The sequence below is a fragment of the Macrobrachium rosenbergii genome, chromosome 56 (genome assembly GCF_040412425.1).
Source record: "Macrobrachium rosenbergii isolate ZJJX-2024 chromosome 56, ASM4041242v1, whole genome shotgun sequence".
Taxonomy (NCBI): Eukaryota; Metazoa; Arthropoda; class Malacostraca; order Decapoda; family Palaemonidae; genus Macrobrachium; species Macrobrachium rosenbergii.
In genome coordinates this window covers 57,713,440-57,733,581 of record NC_089796.1, presented here as the reverse complement: position 1 = coordinate 57,733,581, position 20,142 = coordinate 57,713,440, and the positions used below count along the sequence as shown (strand labels likewise).

Below are 20,142 nucleotides of genomic sequence, written 5' to 3'. Positions count from 1 at the left end.
GTCAAAAATGCAGTGGGAATAGATTTACCTGAATCTTGTCAATATTACCAGTGATATAGAATTTGCAAACATTGCTTAGTTATATATGTTAAAGGAATAAAAGTGAAAAAACTGTGAAACAGTTATAAAGTTTATCAGAAGGATTTAACTCTGGTGAACCATGTTCTTAAAGGGACAGGCAAACATAATCTTACAATGGCCAATAAAAGCATGAAAGAATCAACTTTCCATGCTGATAGATCTGTGAGTGATATGTGGCAGACTGAAAGATTATAATTCATACATTGCTTAGTTATATATATTAAAGGAATAAGAGTGAAAAAAACGTGAAAAGTTAAAAGTTTATCAGAAGCAATTAACTCTGGTGAACCAAGTTCTTAAAAAGACAGTCAAACATAATCTTACAATGGCCTATAAAAATATGAAAGAATCAACTTTCCATGCTGATAGACCTGTGAGTGATATGTGGCAGACTGAAAGATTATAATGCACACATTGCCAGCAAGTCCAGTGAAGCAACTTTCATTAATCACTAGATTCCACCACATACCAAAGTGAAGTATTCACTCTAAGGATGTCACTGTCCATAGAAATGAAGGACTTTCTCTCATCCATAAAACAAAAAGGATCCTCAAAATCAATCTGCACAGGCCCTCCATCCCCTTGGGTTCTCAATTATGTGGCCATACTTAAATTATCTGATAGAAATGACCATCCTTTCTATTTACAGGTCTTCAAAATCCCTTAGACTGTTGCTGTGAATACAGTATTCCATTCTTCCTGTGCTAAAGTCTTCAACATCTTTTGGCATGTAAATGAGCACCTTAGCCCTCTGTCAAGGTATCTGTATATCAAGCACCTTCTGTGCCAATTGTACTTATGTAGGGCAAATCTTGTACAAAGTTATACTTAGGCCTTTGACATTTACATAACTGTCCCTATTCACTGCCAAGTAGTTCCCTGGGACATTCCTGGCATCACATTCCCTATGATGCCAGATAAACCAAAAGGTACTGCTAATATAAACTGTCTAATGGAACTAGTTGAGGTTGATGACAACCCTAAAGGATTTACAGTGCTAAACCTGCTATTGGACATCACATCACAGCTAAAGAGCACAAGGGACACTGAATCATCAGGATACCTGAGCTTAGACTGCAGCTGTTACGAAGGTGAATACTGTACCCAAGGAGCTGTGGGGAGCCCAAAACTGGTACATGATGACTTGCTACAATAACCTCTAATATTCTCTTGAAGCTTGGTGAACTTGTATTTAGAAATAGACATCTGAGCGTGCTGAGGCTTATGAAAGCACCTGGTATCTCAAAAGTCACAAAGTAAAGCAATTATCTTATTCCTCTCAAGAGGAGTGGGTTAATTCTGAAAAGGGCTTTACTGTCCTACAATACTGTACTGACTCCTTGTACTTTTGTCATTTACACTTTTAAAACTCATAACAGTAACTATACTATCTAAAAACAAAATTTATGATATTTGATTTATGTCAAAGAATTATTGCATTTTGGTTGTTAATGACTACCCTGACCCTAATATTCCTACATCGCCGAGGTGTCATGGCATCCACTGTTTAATTTTAACAGGATTTATTAATTTCAAATGATATCAGCACTTTCCATATGATTTAAAACAAAAATGCTAAAATGTTACCAAAAATATAGCACTGCACTGGCAAACTACATTGTACTTCTTAACTGCTGTGACAGAAGGATAAAATTTTGAAAACTGTACTAATGTTTAAGAGAATAATTATTTTCAAAACTTAACCATATGCATATTAGTACCAAAAAATATTATTCATCCAAACTTTCCATATACTTACAGATAATGCACTACAAACAGAGAAAGCTCTCTAATAAAACAAATTAATAGAATTATTGAAAGTTAGATGTGAGTTAGAGCAAAGCAGAAAACACATTAGAGGCATACACACAACCCACCTGCCAAAGAAGCCATGTCAAGCCCTGTGGTTTTGGATCCATTAGGTTAGCTTTTCGTAAGCACTTGTGAGAATGGTCAGTGTGATTATGGAAGTATGACACTGAATTCTTTGCTTCTGACTATCCTACACTTGAATTGATTTCCACTCCAGAAATAATTGACTCAAATGATGAAATACTCTTACAACTTTCTTCAATGTTAATTGTATGACTAGTATACTGTAGCATTCTAGAAAAATACTTTTCTTATTAGCAAATAAGAAAAAATCTAAGGAACAGTATGAATAGTGCCATAAAACAGGTGTCATTTAAAAATACTTTGAGCTAATTTAATGAAAATAAATTACTTTGTGTAGGTGTGTGAACATGAAAATAAAGCTTGAAACAGGTTCAATGAATTAAGGCTCAGTATGGAAACATTTTGTTCTTTAACTGTAGTAACAGCAGATGTTAACCCATGCCAACATGGGCTGAGGTAAGTAACCCCACATCCCCTTAGCATTATCCTTTCTGCTTGCTTGCTTGCTGCCCTCTGCCACCTGCTTGCCAGATACTATAGCACCTCTACTGTATGCAAGCATGGAGTGGACTCCGCCTGGACATCACAATCACAGAAACAAATATAAGTCAGTCACATAAAGACAAACATAAAACATTCAATGACTGACTTTCTGTTATCCTAAATATTACATGATCCGACATACTGTAGAAAAAATAATAAATTTTTCTTATTCTCTGGAAAAATCTAAACACAGTATGATTTTATCAGTTAAGAAATATACAGCATTAGTTTAAATCATTTCATGATTGATATTCACATCTTCCTTTCAGGTTTAAAAAATTACATATCTGTTACTAGACTCTTTCAGAGATTTTTTAAAATCTCAAGAAGTTATAAAATGATACTTAAACTTTAGTAAACAGTAGGATAAAGATCTTTAAATGAAGCCTAAGAAAAAGAAAGCATTATAAGAAATCTATGTTGTGAAAAGCTCACAGATTCACAGTGATGACCTGTTGACTAAGAAAAGCTTGAATTCTAGATATTTTTTTAAATGAATCTATACACAAACCATATAAAACTACTGCTTTCTGTGTAGAACTGTCTCAATGTTAGCATAAGATGTAAACAACTTACAAGAAACAAGTAAACACCAAAATATTTCTTATTTCCAAACCATAAATCTGGAAACAATTTTAGTGTTGTCTTTAACAAAATTCCCTTAACTACTCTTTTACATATAATGCAATTCTTTTAACATGAATACTCAGAAACATCTTTTGTATCTCACTAAAGCTGTTAGAAATTAACCACATTAAAATTACAGGAAGGCTACTCCAAAGGAAATATCACATTCCTAGGCAACTTGGTAGTTTGCCGCCGAGATAAAAAGTACTGGAAAATGTTGTTCACTTTAAATACATTATTACCAAGTTCCAACTAACAACTGCTTCTAAAAATATCGCAGTACTGTAAGTACTGCATATGTTGTCCTCAGAGCAATGGCCGATCAAAGCCTGCCAAGCTACTGTTTTATTTCCCTTTTCCTCACTAATTTTATATTTTTCATTTATGACTAAATTACATGAAGGCATGTAATTATCCATTTTGGCAGCTTTCATATGAAAAGCACCCTAAATAACTGGAAAATGTAAATCACATAGAAATGATTCAGTACCATGATATTCCAAAGACATAGATAACAGTAAGTCAGTCAACATCAAAATCAGTGTCCATAATTCAAGTGACATAAAAGTAAAAATTTGAACTTTTCAACATTACATAAAAATGATATGAGTTGCAAATCACTGAAGAATGAATTTCTTTTGTAACAAAAGTACTAGCTACAATTATTAAAAGTTACACAGTAAAATTAAATAAATGTATACTGTAATATAAAAGTAAAGAATTAATAAATCTATAAATATAATGCTATATTCATCTTAAATAGGTTTTGAACAAATTAAAGAAGTTGCAATACTGTAGTGCTATGTGTTCCCTTAGAAACTATCATTAACTGTACTTGTCAAATGCTACAGAAAAATTTGTGTTCACTTAAAAAACAAAATGCAGCAAATTACATTTTAACTTTAAGTTTAATTTGCAAATTATTCCTTAGGCACATGCTTCATTACATCACAACCAGTGAAATCTGCTTAAATGCATGAATAAAGAGGCATTCAAATTTACACATTAGAGTTCACTTCAACTGTCTATTTTAAATAAGCACAGTCATCGACAATCATGAAAAATATCCTTGGGGAATACAACTCATATGGTGCAGTTAGGCCATTTTGGTAACAAGAAAAGGCCAATTAAAACTTTATATAAAAAAACAGCTTTCCTTAATAATTTTGGTATGAGTAACAATATGAAATATTTGTGGTAAAATAAATAAGTAAAACACTATGCCAGATTTTTAGGATATGTATATACTGTAATAAAAAGTAATAATGTAAAACTATGACTACCAAACAGGAACAGCTGCATCATAAAGGACAGAAAAAAAGCAATTTTCACAAAAGGAGAAAAAAGGGGGGATTATCACAAACCTGACCAAACTCTACACCTACATAAAATTGATAAAATTACCAATCATAACAATAGTAATGAGGAGGCAATTGTAAACGGCTCACAGGACAATGACAAGAGTTCTAAAAAACTTACATGAAGAAGAGTACAATAACGGTTAGAAGACCATAGAGAAGATACAGTACTGATAGAGCTGAATCAAATTATAAGGATACTTACAGCCATTAGATTAATTCCTGCATCCTTGTGCTGAGGACCATTTGTATCAAAGTGAAGTCCAAGTTTATGAGAAACTCGAAGATGGAGATTCCGATCAAGAGCTTCATCGTCCTGAGGGAGGAATACTTCAGACTACGGAGGCTTTTACCAATTCTACACAGGGAGTAGAGTATAGATTCTCTCCAAATGATAAATTTTTCTTGAATGATCTATTTATGGCATGCCACAAATATCAAGTCAGGATGAATATCAAGCGGTATAACCTATGTGCGGACATCTTTAGCAAATGACTGTCATGTATTTATGTGATTTGTCATCCACAGCTGAATATATACATGTACTGTATACCTTACTATATCAGTGTTTATACTCCAAAAATATTTTTCCTTAGTTATATTTATTTGTTACAAAGTGTCAAAAAGCTAAAATTTACTTTGTTGCATCATGCAAGCCTAAGCTTACCAAGATTACTATAATTACAATCATACTTATACAGTACAGCATAAGGTAACCATGTGAGGAACTAAAAAATTATATAAAAATTTTGTAAGCAATAAACTAAACTACTGCCAAAAATTATGTAAACATACATCTAATTTCAGTATTGTGAATAAGTTTTACATATGGAAAGCTAACCATTAAAGCTTCATAACAAACAACATTAAAAATCTCTGATAATCATACAAGCATTAAAAAAATTCCTACCATCTTAATAAATATAAAAAACTCTAGTATAATGTGTTACTAAGCTGTCTTTTCAGCTTCCACTTAAATAAACTATTTTAATAGAACCCTTCTCCTAATTATTTGGCATTCTACCAAGGAATATACAACAAAGTATTGTATTTGTTACGCATTTACTCATCAGTTTAACAACAACAAATTCATGCAAACAAACACGTGCAATTAACTTCATCATACTGCATCACAACAAAACCTCATCAAACAAATTGGGATAACGTTCATGTTAATTTAACTTACTGAGACCCAAGGATGATCAAGGACTTCCTGTGCACTAAATCTTTTGTCTTGATCAACCTGTATCATGTGGACAATCAATTCTCGAGCAGAGTCAGAGATATCATCCCAATAAGGTGCATGGAATTCATAATGCCCTCTTAGAATCTGATCAAACAGTTCCTCTTGATTATTTGTAGCAGAAACAAATGGAGGGAAACCACATAGAAGAATGTATGTGATTACACCAGTTGCCCAAATGTCAACCTGTTGGTAAAATAATTTACAATGAAGCATAAAATTAAACACTCAATTTTATTTCAGGAAGATCCATAACCTGTACATTGACAATACTTGAAAACTAATCCAATTATACAAGTACATTAATTAATAAGTACTGTATAAAGATCATGAAGCCTTTGTTGTAAATACTCATTATAATGAGTAAGTTCCAAAATTTATCATATTTATTGTTGTATGTTATAGAGCATAAAAGAATTATCTACTTACCACAGTTCCAAAACACTATGATAATTTGTGTATTTTGCTATTGTTAAAAGCAACAGAAAAAACCCTTTTTCAATATAATCCATTCTTTCCACCTGCATTAGTCAGCACAAGGAAACACTTATACTTGAGCCTTACTACCACTCAATAAGATGCTTACATGAAAGTCTGAAAATTTTTCATTACAATTATTATTATTCACATTGCCTCCAACACAGTTTATGCCAAGGGCCTCTGAAATCTTGATACTCATTTTTTTCCCTTGCTTTATCTTCCACAAATGTCCACTCATTTCCAGCCTCCTTTTTCAAAGCTCTCATCCAAGAGGTCTGAGTCTATCACACATTACTCTCCATGGGGCCGTGAGAAGGACATGTCCAAGCCATCTCCTTCTCCCCTTCATCACTATCTTGTCTACATATCAAACTTCTGTGACTTTCCATATGGTATCATTTCTAACCCTATCAATTCAGCCATCTTATTTCTAACATTCTTCTTACAAGTTTACTTTCATAGTATTGACAAAATCCTTCTCCAACTAATGTTATTTATTCCTGTTGTGCCTACTCTGTCTTCAGCATTTCTGTTTTTCTTAGGATTTGTTCTGCCTCATCTCTGAATATATGATTTCATTCTATTATGCAAGATTTGCAAATTTTGCGGTGCTTTCCTGATTACAACGGCTTCATGAACATATTTCTATCGGCTTCATGAACATATTTCTATATGTTAAATTTTTACTTTTATTCTAGTCCACACGATACCTTCCATCCCCAACCACCTTTTTTCCTTATAAAATCTGAGTAAGGCAAACAGCAAGGTTGAAAGAACTTCCTTTGCAGCATCGCACTAGTTACTGTAAGTGTTTTTGACATGAGCCCAGCAACATTAACTTTGCATCTACTCTTTATGTAACAAGAAATTAAGGTCCTGGGATAAAATTCTTTACTAACCTTCAATCCATATCCTGACTCTGCTAAGATTTCTGGGGCAACGTAAGTTGGGGTACCACAAATAGTGTATAGTGGTTCTGTTACCTCCACAGCAAGACCAAAGTCCCCTAATTTTAGGCTTTTACCACCATCCGTACGTTCTACCACCTGGAAAACAGAACTGGGTGTTTGTAAAGCATAACCATTGTTATAAATTACATGAAAATTGGAAGTAAATTGTTTATCAGATATTTTTAAGTAATAATAAAAAAAAATATTAAGAAATTTACCACATACGGGATCACATTTCACAGTGTACTTTCAACAAAATTGCAAAAATTTCATCTTTAACATATAGTATCTGTATGTATAAAATTAAATAAATCAGGAAATCACTTTTCCATTTGGTAAACAGATGCATTTGTCCTTAAACTGACAAGGCACTCTTCAATGAAAATCTGCCACCTGTTCCAACAGAAATCTTGCAAGCTGTATGTAGTAAATTATTCCTAGGAAATAGCTAAACCAAGCCTCTGAGCAAAATAAAGGGAGAACATAAACCCCTCTGATATCTAAACCTCATCACTAACAATAAAATGGTAAACAGGATGAGAAAAAACTAATTAGTATATTTGCTCTTACCAAGAGATTTTCAGGTTTAATATCCCTATGTACAATATTTCTTTGGTGAAGATAGTCAAGAGCTGCAGCGAGGTCACGCACCATAGAACTGGCATCTTGCTCTGTGTATCGGGTGGCACTGGCTATGGCATCAAACAAGTCACCACCCTTGAAGAAAAAGCATCAAGCATTATTCTAAGATGACATTACTTCACCACAATATTACCTCTCCATAAGAAGTTATGCTTTTGGTTTGGTTTGTATGTCTCTCTCTCAGCAAGATATGTGAAGATTACTGAACTTAAATTTTTTCACTCTTTCACAATTCATTGTTTTTCCAAGGAACAACTGATTAGATTTTGGCATATGTCGAAGTATAGATCTGGATACATGACTTATTTATTGTTCAGTTCATGTTATTACCACTACAGTTAATTTGTTTTCAAAGAAAGCGTATATGATGCAAAGTCTTTTGGTAACTATGCTAATTGAATGAGAAAGTTATCTGCTCCGATTAGTTCACTGACCAAGCTAACTGTATTAGTGATTTTCATTCCCTATCTGTCATTTCTATTCAAAGAATAAAATCACACTGAAAAAGTCAAATATTAAATCATTTGAATTCTTTGAGAGACCATTTTAATATCACTTTATGATTTTATCTAATAAAAAAATACTTCTTATTTACGATCTGGAAGAGCATTAAATAAAAGTGCAACCCAAGATGAGCTGGGAATTTTGAAATCAAATTATATCTGCCTTTGATAGCTCACTTACCCTGACTAGTTCCATAACGAGGTAGAGTTGATGAGGAGTGTGGAATTCCTCAATTAAACTAACAATATTAGGGTGGCTAACCTGAAATAGATAAAGGTTAAGGATACTACACAATCCTCAAAATTAAAGAAATATACGGAATACAGCAATATATACTAAGGAACAAAGGTTATTTAAGTTATTTAACAGTCATAGTCACTATATAACAACAGCACAAAGTACATTTGAGCATTTCCCATTGCTATAAAACAACATGATCTTTCAAAGGTAAAGCATAAAACTCACCCGCCTTAATATAGATACTTCGCTTTCAATCATATGTTCTTTCCCTCTGCATTTCGCTTTGTCTATGATCTTCAGAGCATAATCTTCTTTTGTCTTTTTACATACACATCCCCGGACAACTGCAAAGTTGCCATCACCAAGGATACGTCCTACGGAATATCTGTAAATCGACTAACTATTAATTTCAATTCACATACTAAACACTCAGGCAACATAATACAACGGATGCAGCACTTCTTTCAAAAACTGAAAGGAATACCTTTGTACATTAGTGTCACAAGTAAGGACACCGCCACCGCTACCGCTTTTTCCTCAACTCATGCAGTTTTCAATCTTGAAAACTGAGCACCAATAAAGTTAATCTTTTTGTAAAATAAGTTTACTATATTGAATATGTCTTAGCTAAACATGAAATATTGTACAAATAAATCACATTTACAGCTGATGAATACAAATCTATTTTCTTTAGAAAATTAGTACCCATCTTGTGCCACGAAGCACTAAACAGAATATCAGACTGCAAATCCATATTCATGAGGTCATTAATTGTGAATGAAAGAATTCTGATATGAGAGCTAAGAACTCGAAAATCAGGCAAATTCCGAAAAATGATCACTGAATGAGTACTGTTTACCTTGAACACAATCAAAAGGTTTATCCTCTCCTAATACTGTAAACAAATGACGAACTCATTTCTATTGTTCTCAACTTTAATGGAAGCATACACTTCAAGATGAAACCACACACAAATGATCCATCAGCTTCAAATAGCTTTTAGCTGAACAGTGAGAAACCAGTGAAATCTCTGTCAGTTTAAAAAATATCATAAGTAATAATTAAGACATCATTACACACGCCAGGTCTACAAAAAATTTGGCGGAAACACTTCAACTCCGTCTTCAAGTTCCGTTGTATGAAACCTTACAATCCACGCACACACATACCCACACACGCACACTTACTTGGATGTAACGCACGAAGGGAATATGATGTTCTCAAGGCTTGCACAGGCTACATGACCATTATACTGAAGTAAGTTCTGTGACTGTTCTTGATGGTAATGGGTTTGGGGTTGGCTTAGGCGCTTGTGTGGAGAATGTGCTCGGGGCTTTCTTGGCGATCTTGGTAAACTTCCTGTGACAAGGCAAAACGTCATTAATCAGGCAGTTAACCTCATGTCTCCATGCAATAAAATCTGCATAGTACTACGCCAAGCCTTATACAATGATTAGCAAGGACGCGAACTAGCAGAGCAGCCCTAAGTTTATATAAAGAAAAGTAAAAAAAAAAAATCTAATGGACGCCTTAGTATACTGCACAATTACCGAATGAAAGAAATAGCCATGTTCCTCTCAACAAAGAAAGTTACTTATTTTCAAAGGCATACATAAAATTAAATCGCCTTATTTAAATTCAAAAGGCCAATAAAAATTGCTTAGACAGCAACTTAAGTTCAATAACATTAAAAATATTCAAAGTTAACAATGAAAAAAATTAAGCTGAATTTTTTTACTAGTCTATCAAGCAAAAATCATCACTACAACAAACACAAGTACAGGCAAAAAAAAAAAAAAAAAAAAAAAAAAAAAAAGGGTGATTACTTGAATACCCTTTGTTTCACCACTGAATCCTAAACTAGGTAAACGGAAAAAATATCAGCAAGGCAGAACTCCAACTACCTGGCCCATCAAATATGGCTAGAGGAGAAACTGCTCGACCTCTGGGCTTGGGCGAGGGCATTCGGCGGGGTCTGCGCGGGCTGAGAGGACACTTCACCATGGGCTGGATTGTTTTACATTCTGCAAATCGGGAGAAAAATAGACATTCTGTGAGCACTTTGGGAAGTCTTGCACTGGTGCGTTACAGATACTTCAAATCGAACTATATCTGAATGCACTTTGTCCTTTCAAAGCACGGAGTGACAATTTTTATAGTAGACATTTGGATTAAAAATCATGATGGTAAAATATCCTAAATACAAATTTTTGAGTCAAAACATATGATTTCAAAATGAAACATTTCAAGGTCAGAAATCAACGCCAATTTAACTGCTATCAATTCCTTTATTACTAACGTTATCGGTGAATAATACCTAACAACAGAACAATTTTATGGTGCAAAGTCGCTATATTTCAACACTGATGGTTAGAAATAAATCTAATACTCGGTACACGTCCGTATTTCTTATTTTCACAGCATACGTCACCCTTACAATGACAGCCGGCACAATCTCAACTTGAAAAATGATTATATTTTCACGAAATGATTCTTATAGTAAAAAAAAATGTGATTCTTACACTGAGAAATCCCAAGAACTCAGTATCAATGTGAACAAGGGAATAACATTTAACATTTTCCTGACACCACGTACTGACGTTTGTCTACAGCTATCCACACGCGTTGTAAGAATTTACTCATAGCATACAAACAAAACATAACATGACCAAAGATACATGAAATTCCTCACATTGCGAAATATTTTGTAACCCTAGCACATTTAATGAGAGAGAGAGAGAGAACGATTGTGAATTATTCACCGCAAACTTATACTGATGTAAAAAAAAAAAAAAGAATCCAATGACAGAAACACTCCAAACTCACCCTAAGAAGAAATGATTATGCATATCAGTATAAGTCTAGTATTACCTGGGCGTATCTTCCAGGACGCAAGGATGAATAAAGACCGACTTCCTACCTTAGGAATCCTTGTGTACACAACGTTGCTATGGGGGAAGTTTTCTCCTACATTCCTAACTCACAAAGCCACAACATCTCTTCCTCCCTCCCCTCCCCTAGTATACACATACCTAGTCCCTTGAGTCTCACCCGACGAACGCACAAACCGTGTCTGTCTGTCTGTCTGTCTGCCCGTTCTTGTCTTCTTCCGCACTTGACCCTAGACGAGGATCTCTTTTCTCTTGAGACGCGAGTCGGTCACTGGGTGTAGTATCTCGGCGATCTTTCGAGACTCTTCATCCTTCAGGATTAGAATTACTGTTCGCGTTGGCTAAAATACACGGAATGAATGACTTTTACTCTACCGGTTAATCCTTTTGTTCTGGTTCACAAGTGTCTTTTGTGGTTATTTATCAAATATTATGTTGTGGCTCAAACACCACAAAAAGACATGGATGCTGCTTGCAGGTAAGTTTCTTTGTTATATCCCCATCCGATGGTACAACATGCGTTAGTGTTCAAATTTCTAGGACGGCTTACAATTAAATTAAAATTTAATGGGAACCACAATACGTTGGAACTGTAAACATAAAAATAGTTTCGAGTTAGCATGTGAATTTCCGGATTTTATTTCCGAAAGTACAGTTTATAAGGCAGGTCAATCTAAGAAGTTCGTGTATGGACAGATCAACAAGTAGCGTCATTTCCGGTAACACAAAGTGGTCATATTATTCAAAGGAAGACAACATCTCTGAAGCGAGGGTCATGGCACAAACGGAATATACTGTACCTTCCACCTCCTACTCGCCCTTTTTTCTCACTTCAATGTTAACCAGATAATAAAATACGGGAAATTACAAGCATCATCAGAAGGCATACATGTTTCTGCAAAGCTACCCACAGAACAGTGACAATGAAAGGTTTTCATTTCTCCTTTCTGTAGGCACGTTATTGAAAAATTCATCTTTAAGGATAAGCACTTCCCCAAGATGGAAATAAACATCCCATTCCTACTCGTATATATCTCAAGAAAAATATAAATATTTCCTCAATATATCCAACTATAAAGCCAATGAAAACTGGGTAGCCTTCAATAGCCATGACCGTCCGTATCTGCGTGATTCCCTCCCAAACATCCTATCCCTTCGTGCAGCAAACATATTTCAGTAATAAGACCGTGAAATAACAGGCCATCACATCTGTTAGAAAATTCCGTCACAAAGATCAAATACTGCCAAGGTTTCCCGTGTGGAAATTCCTCCACACAGTGCATAATCCAAAGTCTTCAATAATAATACTTAGTGATCTATACCCCATTCGGTGAAAGGAGCACACTAAATTTGGAGGCAAAAGGGCTATTCTTTGCATGTACTTCAGTCAAAAGAATAATTCTAACAAACCAACACGTTTAAACACGTTAAAACATCACTTCGTTATTTCGCGGACATAAAACCACGATATTAGTGCTCAAACCAATATTTACAAAACTTATCTTTATCGAGTACGTATTGATAAAATAAATTGAAAAACAACCAATAATAATGGCAACATTCGTAGAAATGTGTGTGTGTGTGTGTGTGTGTGTGTGTGTGTGTGTGTGTGTGTGTGTGTGAGAGAGAGAGAGAGAGAGAGAGAGAGAGAGAGAGAGAGAGAGAGAGATTTTAATTATCTTGCCAGTCAAGTCACACGAGGACATTCAAACAACGAGTTTAGTGAAAGATGAATGGATATTTGATAAAATATGGGGAGACTGGATTTCCTTAAACAGCTGCGCTAAACCGTGTATCCTTTCCTTCGAAGGATGCCTCTGCAAAGAGGGGCCGGGGGCCAGATTTTACAGTGATCAACGAACCTTGCAATGAGGTCAAGGTTGCAGACAAGACTTCTCAACGACGGCCAAATTTTACATCATTCTACTTTCTATTCTTTCCATAATATCGGGGTAATCTCTCTCTCTCTCTCTCTCTCTCTCTCTCTCTCTCTCTCTCTCTCTCTCTCTCTCTCTCTCATCGAATGTTTCTTAGAAGATTTACCTGGCATTGTGCCAAGGAAGGCCTTGAGTAGCATCGTACAACACTGGATAGACCAATTACAGTATCTACTTAAATTTTTCAGTTTTTTACTTTTAGACGAAACAAAAACTGAGACTTAATCGACTTTGCTATCTTGATCTACAATAGCAAGTGTGTGTATGCGTGTGTGTAAAATATATACTTTCTCATGTAAATGCAGTTTCTCCTTATAAGTGGCTATTTCCTCTTCTATATAGCTACTTCGAAATGTGGCTGCATTCTGATGTTATGTATGATGACAAAACCTAATTTTAAAAGCTTCATGACACTGTTTGTTTCATGTTCCCACACAGAAGCAGTCACTTCTTGCTGGTCTCGACGGGACCTATTCACATTCGAACTCAAACACCTGGAAGCAGCCTGCATTACATTACACGGCGCACAACGGTAAAAACATGCCCAAGAAGCCGCTTAGAATGCATACACGTGTTTTATAGCTAACAAACATTCACTTTTGGATGACTGAGCGAGTCTGGTGAATGTATGTATGTACGTAAGTATATGTATGTATGTGTACATACATACATGCATGCATGTATACATACATACACAGATATATATACTATGTATATATATATATATATATATATATATATATATATATATATATATATATATATATATATATATATATAACTCTATCACTTACACAATTGTTCTGTGCATTAATACAATTAATAACAGGACCTCATTTAAACTGGATTTATTTATTCAAGAAAAGTTACAAGCTTTCTAGATGCCATCTAGTTTAAATTTTATATAATATATATATATATATATATATATATATATATATATATATATATATATATATATATATATGTGTGTGTGTGTGTGTGTGTGTGTGTGAGAGAGAGAGAGAGAGAGAGAGAAGAGAGAGAGAGAGAGAGAGAGAGAGAGAGAGAGAGAGAGAGAGAGAGAGAGAGAGAAAGATATGCATATATTTGCATATATTTCATGGGCCTAGATGATCAAATGCAAATAATATCATTCAGATATGAATGTGTTTACCATGACGTTCTCAAAGTAAAATGCAGAATCACATACTACTCTTCTACTGTTATGATTATCAACGTTCAAGATCACAAATCGAGATTTACATAGTACTGGTAATAACTTGTACCTAGTTTTCGCCATTGCCAGAGAGAGAGAGAGAGAGAGAGAGAGAGAGAGAGAGAGAGAGAGAGACTGCAGAATTCTTATGTTTAGTCTAGAATTGCTGCTACAGTCTCGAATGCCATTTCTTCCGAAGAGTCACTATACAGATTAATGAAGTTGTATTTTGAAATGGTCTCACAAGGCCACACGCGAAGAGTCATTCTGTCGGAATACCAGAACTACTAGATCGTATATACTTTTGACAAAACTTACGAACAGAGCTTCCAATTTTGTTTTTTAGCATTAAATAAATATCAATACTTTGTAATGAACAAACAGTAACTTATTAAAAGTGAAGTAATTATTACGCTTGAAGAGGAAATCCATTTAACAGGCAAGCATCACTACTCCTGACCTACGAGTTCAAGCTGCAAAAGAATATTGTGACATCTCACACAGAAACCCTTTCAAGCTTCTGAAACTGAGAACCGCCTCCACACCTTCCCATTTTGGGTAATGTGTGTGAATGCCACCTCTGGCAAACTTTTTAAAACTCAAATCATAAAGCCTCTCTCTCTCTCTCTCTCTCTAAATGATTTTAACATTTCGCAAACTGATTGCAAATTACCGTGGCTCGAATTTGTTTTCTTGAAGCTGAAGTGAATGTAAAATTTCAGACTACTCTCGTAATTCCCACGATATTTATGATGTAATACTCATGTTATTTTTTAAAATTAATCTTTATTCATTAAGCGTCTCACTTGATGCAATGTGTTTAGGACGAGTCCCTTCCTCAAAAACATCTTCGTTAAGAGAAGAGTAGGTGAAATTTATTTATTTATGCATAATTTCATTTCCACAACATCGATGAAATGTAAGTTTTACTAAAACTAAAGTTTCAAATATCTTTATTTCAGCTAACGCATTCTTCGGGTTGTTATTAATCAAGATACCTTTCATGATTTTAACCGATGAAAAGTCTTTCGCCGCTTCTGTCCATAAATTTGTTTTGGACACTGTCGCTCAAGTACATTTGTTTTCATAATTGCACTTTCCTCGACATCCCCAAATCAACATCTGGCCATCAAAAAGCCTTGTTGCAGAGGAAGTTGGTGCAAACCTATTACGAGGTATATAAATACTGTGGTGCCCTTTCCTGAAGCCTTTACTCTTGATAACTGGTTAGGTCTGGGAAACCAGCCGGTTCCAGATGATGGATTTTTTCTTTTTCTTTTTTTGGGCGGGTGACCCATCTTCTGATACAGGTAGTGTTTACTGTAGTGCTTGATGAGACGTAGATACAATGAGTGCAGTGAGCAAATTTGAGCAAATATATTGACCCATAATCCAGTTCACAATTATATATATATATATATATATATATATATATATATATATATATATAATTAATTGTGAACTGGATTAATGATAAACTATTTGCTCAAAATTTGTCTTGTGTACTCATTGTATCCACGTCTTATCAAACACTGTGTGTGTGTATTTTGTCACAGGCCTGATACTCCGTATATCTGGATATCATTTGGAATCTATGCAGCAATTCAGAGCAGCATATTTACATTTTGTAATCCATTATACAGTCTGACGGAACTAATACGGTTTTAAAACTCAAGAGCATCGTTCACCTGTTGAGTTTTCAGTGAATGAGTCACTTCTCAAAGCCACAAAATTTGTGCTAACACTTCTTTTCCTAATCAGCAAAGATCTTCGGCATCCAGGTTCTTCAAGATCATTGTGGACCTGAGCGAGCTATTGTAATTCGCAGCAGTATATGAATTACTATAAGGCAATTTACTTTGATCTGCGAGACCCGCTAAAAGAAAGAAAAACAACAACAACAAAAACCCGATTCCAAAATCGCCGCAAGCCCAAATGAAGGGTTAAATGTCTTCAGTTCTCTAGTTTCATTTCTGCTACCATCAAACTCCAACCAGTCATCGAGGAAAGGCAATCGGCAGAAGTTCACACATTCAAATGCGAAGCTGAAACAATTCTGTGACAGAGAATCGTGAAAATTTCCTTTACTTTGGCATTTCGCCTTTGCAATCCAATGCCTTTCCTCGAGGTTGCCTCTTATTTTTATCTTTCCCACTCCGAGTCTTTGTTGGCAACATTTTTTTTTTCTTCAGGGTTTACAGCTTGATTACTACTGTAGCCATTTACAACAAAATATAACCACCACAATCCCCAGCCAAATAATGTGCCAGTTTAAGATTTTACAATTTAGTGCTTTCTCTCTCTCTCTCTCTCTCTCTCTCTCCTTTGGTTCCCCCCGTATGACTCATCCTATAAAGGAGGAAAGGAAGGAAGGGTGGCAGGGAAGAGGGGGGAGGGGGAGATCGAGGGAGACGATTTTATCGGACATGTGTTAAGATCAATAACCCTCACTTGTCCCCGTCTGCGACTTCTCCCTCCAAAAACAACAACAACACGATGTAAAACGACAGACTTGTGAGTAATACAATTCAGGACAAATAAAAAATAAACAAAAACCAAGCTTAGTCGCGGGAGTGATCAACAAAAAAAGCAGAAACAATAAAATATCACTCTCTGATGATGTACACAAACAAAGGGAAAGGAGACATGGCATCAACAGGCCAATATTTACGACGATAAACCTAAAAGTTTGAATAGCGGACATATTTTCTAATTCCATTTATGTGTTTAATAAGATTCAAAATTTATTCTTTCTTCAGAAACAAAACTTCTTGTTATTTCTTCTCATGTTTCTCTTTTGTTTTTCATGGGTATTATATTCTTTGGAAGCTGGCTGTGCATAACAACGGCCTTCTCACTTGTGACATATAAATTAAGAATTTAAATGATATTCCTACTACTACTGACAATACTAACACGATAAGAAGTATACACCTATTGATCCCATCCCAGAGAGAGAGAGAGAGAGAGGAAATCTAGACCTTCTAGCTCAATAATGGGGTTAGTGCGGAAAAAAAGTTCAGAGGCTACAGAACCATACACACACTAAATTAGTGTCATTCACAACAAAACGAAGTGAAAGTTGAGGCAATGCCAACCAATAAATGCATGCCCTCCATTGTCCCCCACCCCCTACCCTCCTCCCTCCTGCCGTAACAGCCTGGAAAGTGGTCGTGCCCAAGGGCAAATCAACGTCGTAAGTACTGTACAATGTTCGGCGCGAGAAGCCATTCTTTGCAACTCCGGCGATTTCATGACTCAGACAGCGATCCTGTCAATGAGGGGGTTACGTCCCAAGTGTTACTATTTGGTATGAATTACAATTTGATGAAATATTAAACTTTTGTCCTTTTTGTTATTTCTGACAAAACTATTAAAGATGTAGGTCATATATATATATATATATATATATATATATATATATATATATATATATATATATATATATATATATATATATATATATATATATATATATATATATATTTGGGAAGGCATTCGCGGGCCACGAAGGAAGAATTTCGTCAAATGATATTATCATCCTCGAACGTAAGATACGTGTAATTTTCAGAAAGAAATAAGCAATTTCACCACCGGTACGACGCTCCAAACCATGACACGCAAATTTACTTTTAAGCAAGAAATAAACAAGTCACCCGGATCACAGCTTACATACTTGCAATATCTCCCAGCTTTCGACCAGCACACGCACCTGTGACCTAACAGCTTTCTCTAAAGACGCACCAACCCGACACTGAAAATGCCCAGGAGATATGGGGCAATTTTCGATACTCTACCCACATACTCTGAGGCATGAACGTGCGAATGCGTCGACCGATTTACACTGTAATTCTATTAGCAGAAACTTAGGGTAAAACATCTTTTCGTAGTATGGAAAAATGTTATTTCCCAATCCTGCACAAATACTGAGATCTCTCTCTCTCGAAAGGCTTAAATGGTTTTAGTCTCTCTCTCTGAAGTGTTGTATACATGATACAGTACCCTCATATCACACGACACTGAGGAAATCACGAAATGCCTAGATAAGAAAAGAAAGAAGTCATGCGAGGTGTGTCACCTGACTTCATGGCTACCAAAAGATGGTTAATTCTTATTCACATCACGTTTGCAACAAAAACGTTCCACCTCATAACCGAACAATAGGCTTAGTCATACAAGACACGGATGACTGTTTTCTTATGGGGAAAAAGACTTTAATATACCGTAAGTTTGACTTTATCATAAGAACAACTCGGAAAAGATCTGGTGAAATTAACGCTGAAACTATGATAAAAATAAAATTAAAAGAAGCATCCTAGGTAAGTAACCTCGATTTCAGTTGACAGCAACATGGCAAACGGGTGAATTGGGGTTACTGGTCTGAATTGTGTGCATCTCAGTGTGGCCATTTATACCTGGCTGCATATATGCTCTGTCATTCCCTCCTAGAATCTCAACTTCCGTAAAATAAAAGCGCTTTTCCACCCAAAGATACCTAAGTCACATAACATGATGCAACTCTCTCTCTCTCTCTCTCTCTCTCTCTCTCTCTCTCTCTCTCTCTCTCTCTCTCTCTCTCTCTCTCTCTCTCTCTCTCTGTGAATTCTTTCACGAATTTCTATTTTAATCGCAAAGCTTTCAGAATACTGTCTTCTGCACATATCACCATTACTTTATACTCAAATCCATCAACGTTCGCACGCGTACGAGTTTTATTTGATTACCAAGAGAAAGATGAAATGGAAGATACCTGAAAAATCCTCGTGAAAAGACACTGCAACCTCAGATAATGCTTGGTGACCGGAATGAAATAAGCTTATTCATTAACCTAAATGTCTCCCTCACATATGTTTTTCCTGTAAATGGTGTTACAGAGTGGCAAGACTATGAAAAAATGTGTTCCTATGTCCAAAAGTCCAAAGAGAATAGCAGCACTGCTGTCAAGTACTTACTGTTTTGAAAGGCCCCAAAAACCCATGAAATTGCCAAGAAAATCAACTGGAGATGTTTTCCCTCCTTAAGACATTGGGGGCTGTTCGGTGTACTTCCACAAAAGTTTCCCATACACTGATTTTTATCAATTCCAATTTTCAAGTTGAAACTATTCTTTATAAAATGTTGACAACTACATGTCTGTCCAATATTCAGTGTACTTGTTCCAATTTACTTTAGAAAATAAAGAAAATATATGAAAATGTTCTGCATGAAATAAATGTGCCCGAAAACCATTTCAAGACGTTATCTTCGGCGACAGTGCTATTTACTTTCGGATTTAACAGATTTTTTGCTTAATCTCTAATCTCGGTAAATTTTACTTAGATATTCGAGTAATTAAATAAGCTTCCATTCAGATCACACTATAACTATATTTAACACAACGATGCTATTCAGACATGTTACATTCAACCAATCATCAGACTGCCAACTGCTTCAAAGAGCATTTTCGCTAAATTAAAAAATTCAGTACAGTAACTTTTTGCAAAATGAAAGCACGAAGAGCTTAAAAAAATAAAATGAAATAATATTCAAAATGTGAAATGTTAGCAAAGGAG

The 20,142-nt window shown here is 35.2% G+C and overlaps 1 protein-coding gene across 12 annotated transcripts in view; it reads right to left on the bottom strand.

Moving 5' to 3' along the window:
- LOC136836433 (serine/threonine-protein kinase DCLK1) overlaps positions 1–20,142 on the bottom strand; it is a 241,895-nt gene that overhangs the window by 4,507 nt on the left and 217,246 nt on the right. For 4 of the 12 annotated variants that reach the window (XM_067100668.1, XM_067100667.1, XM_067100663.1 and 1 more), the window contains exons 4-11: positions 10,469–10,588; positions 9,752–9,923; positions 8,790–8,949; positions 8,505–8,585; positions 7,749–7,895; positions 7,128–7,274; positions 5,692–5,934; positions 4,711–4,821 (exon numbers count right to left, since the gene is read on the bottom strand). In XM_067100668.1, the coding sequence (XP_066956769.1) occupies positions 4,711–4,821; positions 5,692–5,934; positions 7,128–7,274; positions 7,749–7,895; positions 8,505–8,585; positions 8,790–8,949; positions 9,752–9,923; positions 10,469–10,588 (1,181 nt within the window). Of the gene's footprint in view, positions 1–2,363; positions 2,554–4,710; positions 4,822–5,691; positions 5,935–7,127; positions 7,275–7,748; positions 7,896–8,504; positions 8,586–8,789; positions 8,950–9,751; positions 9,924–10,468; positions 10,589–20,142 lie in introns of those variants that run through there. The other 8 variants (XM_067100671.1, XM_067100670.1, XM_067100665.1 and 5 more) reach the window with 3 other exon arrangements.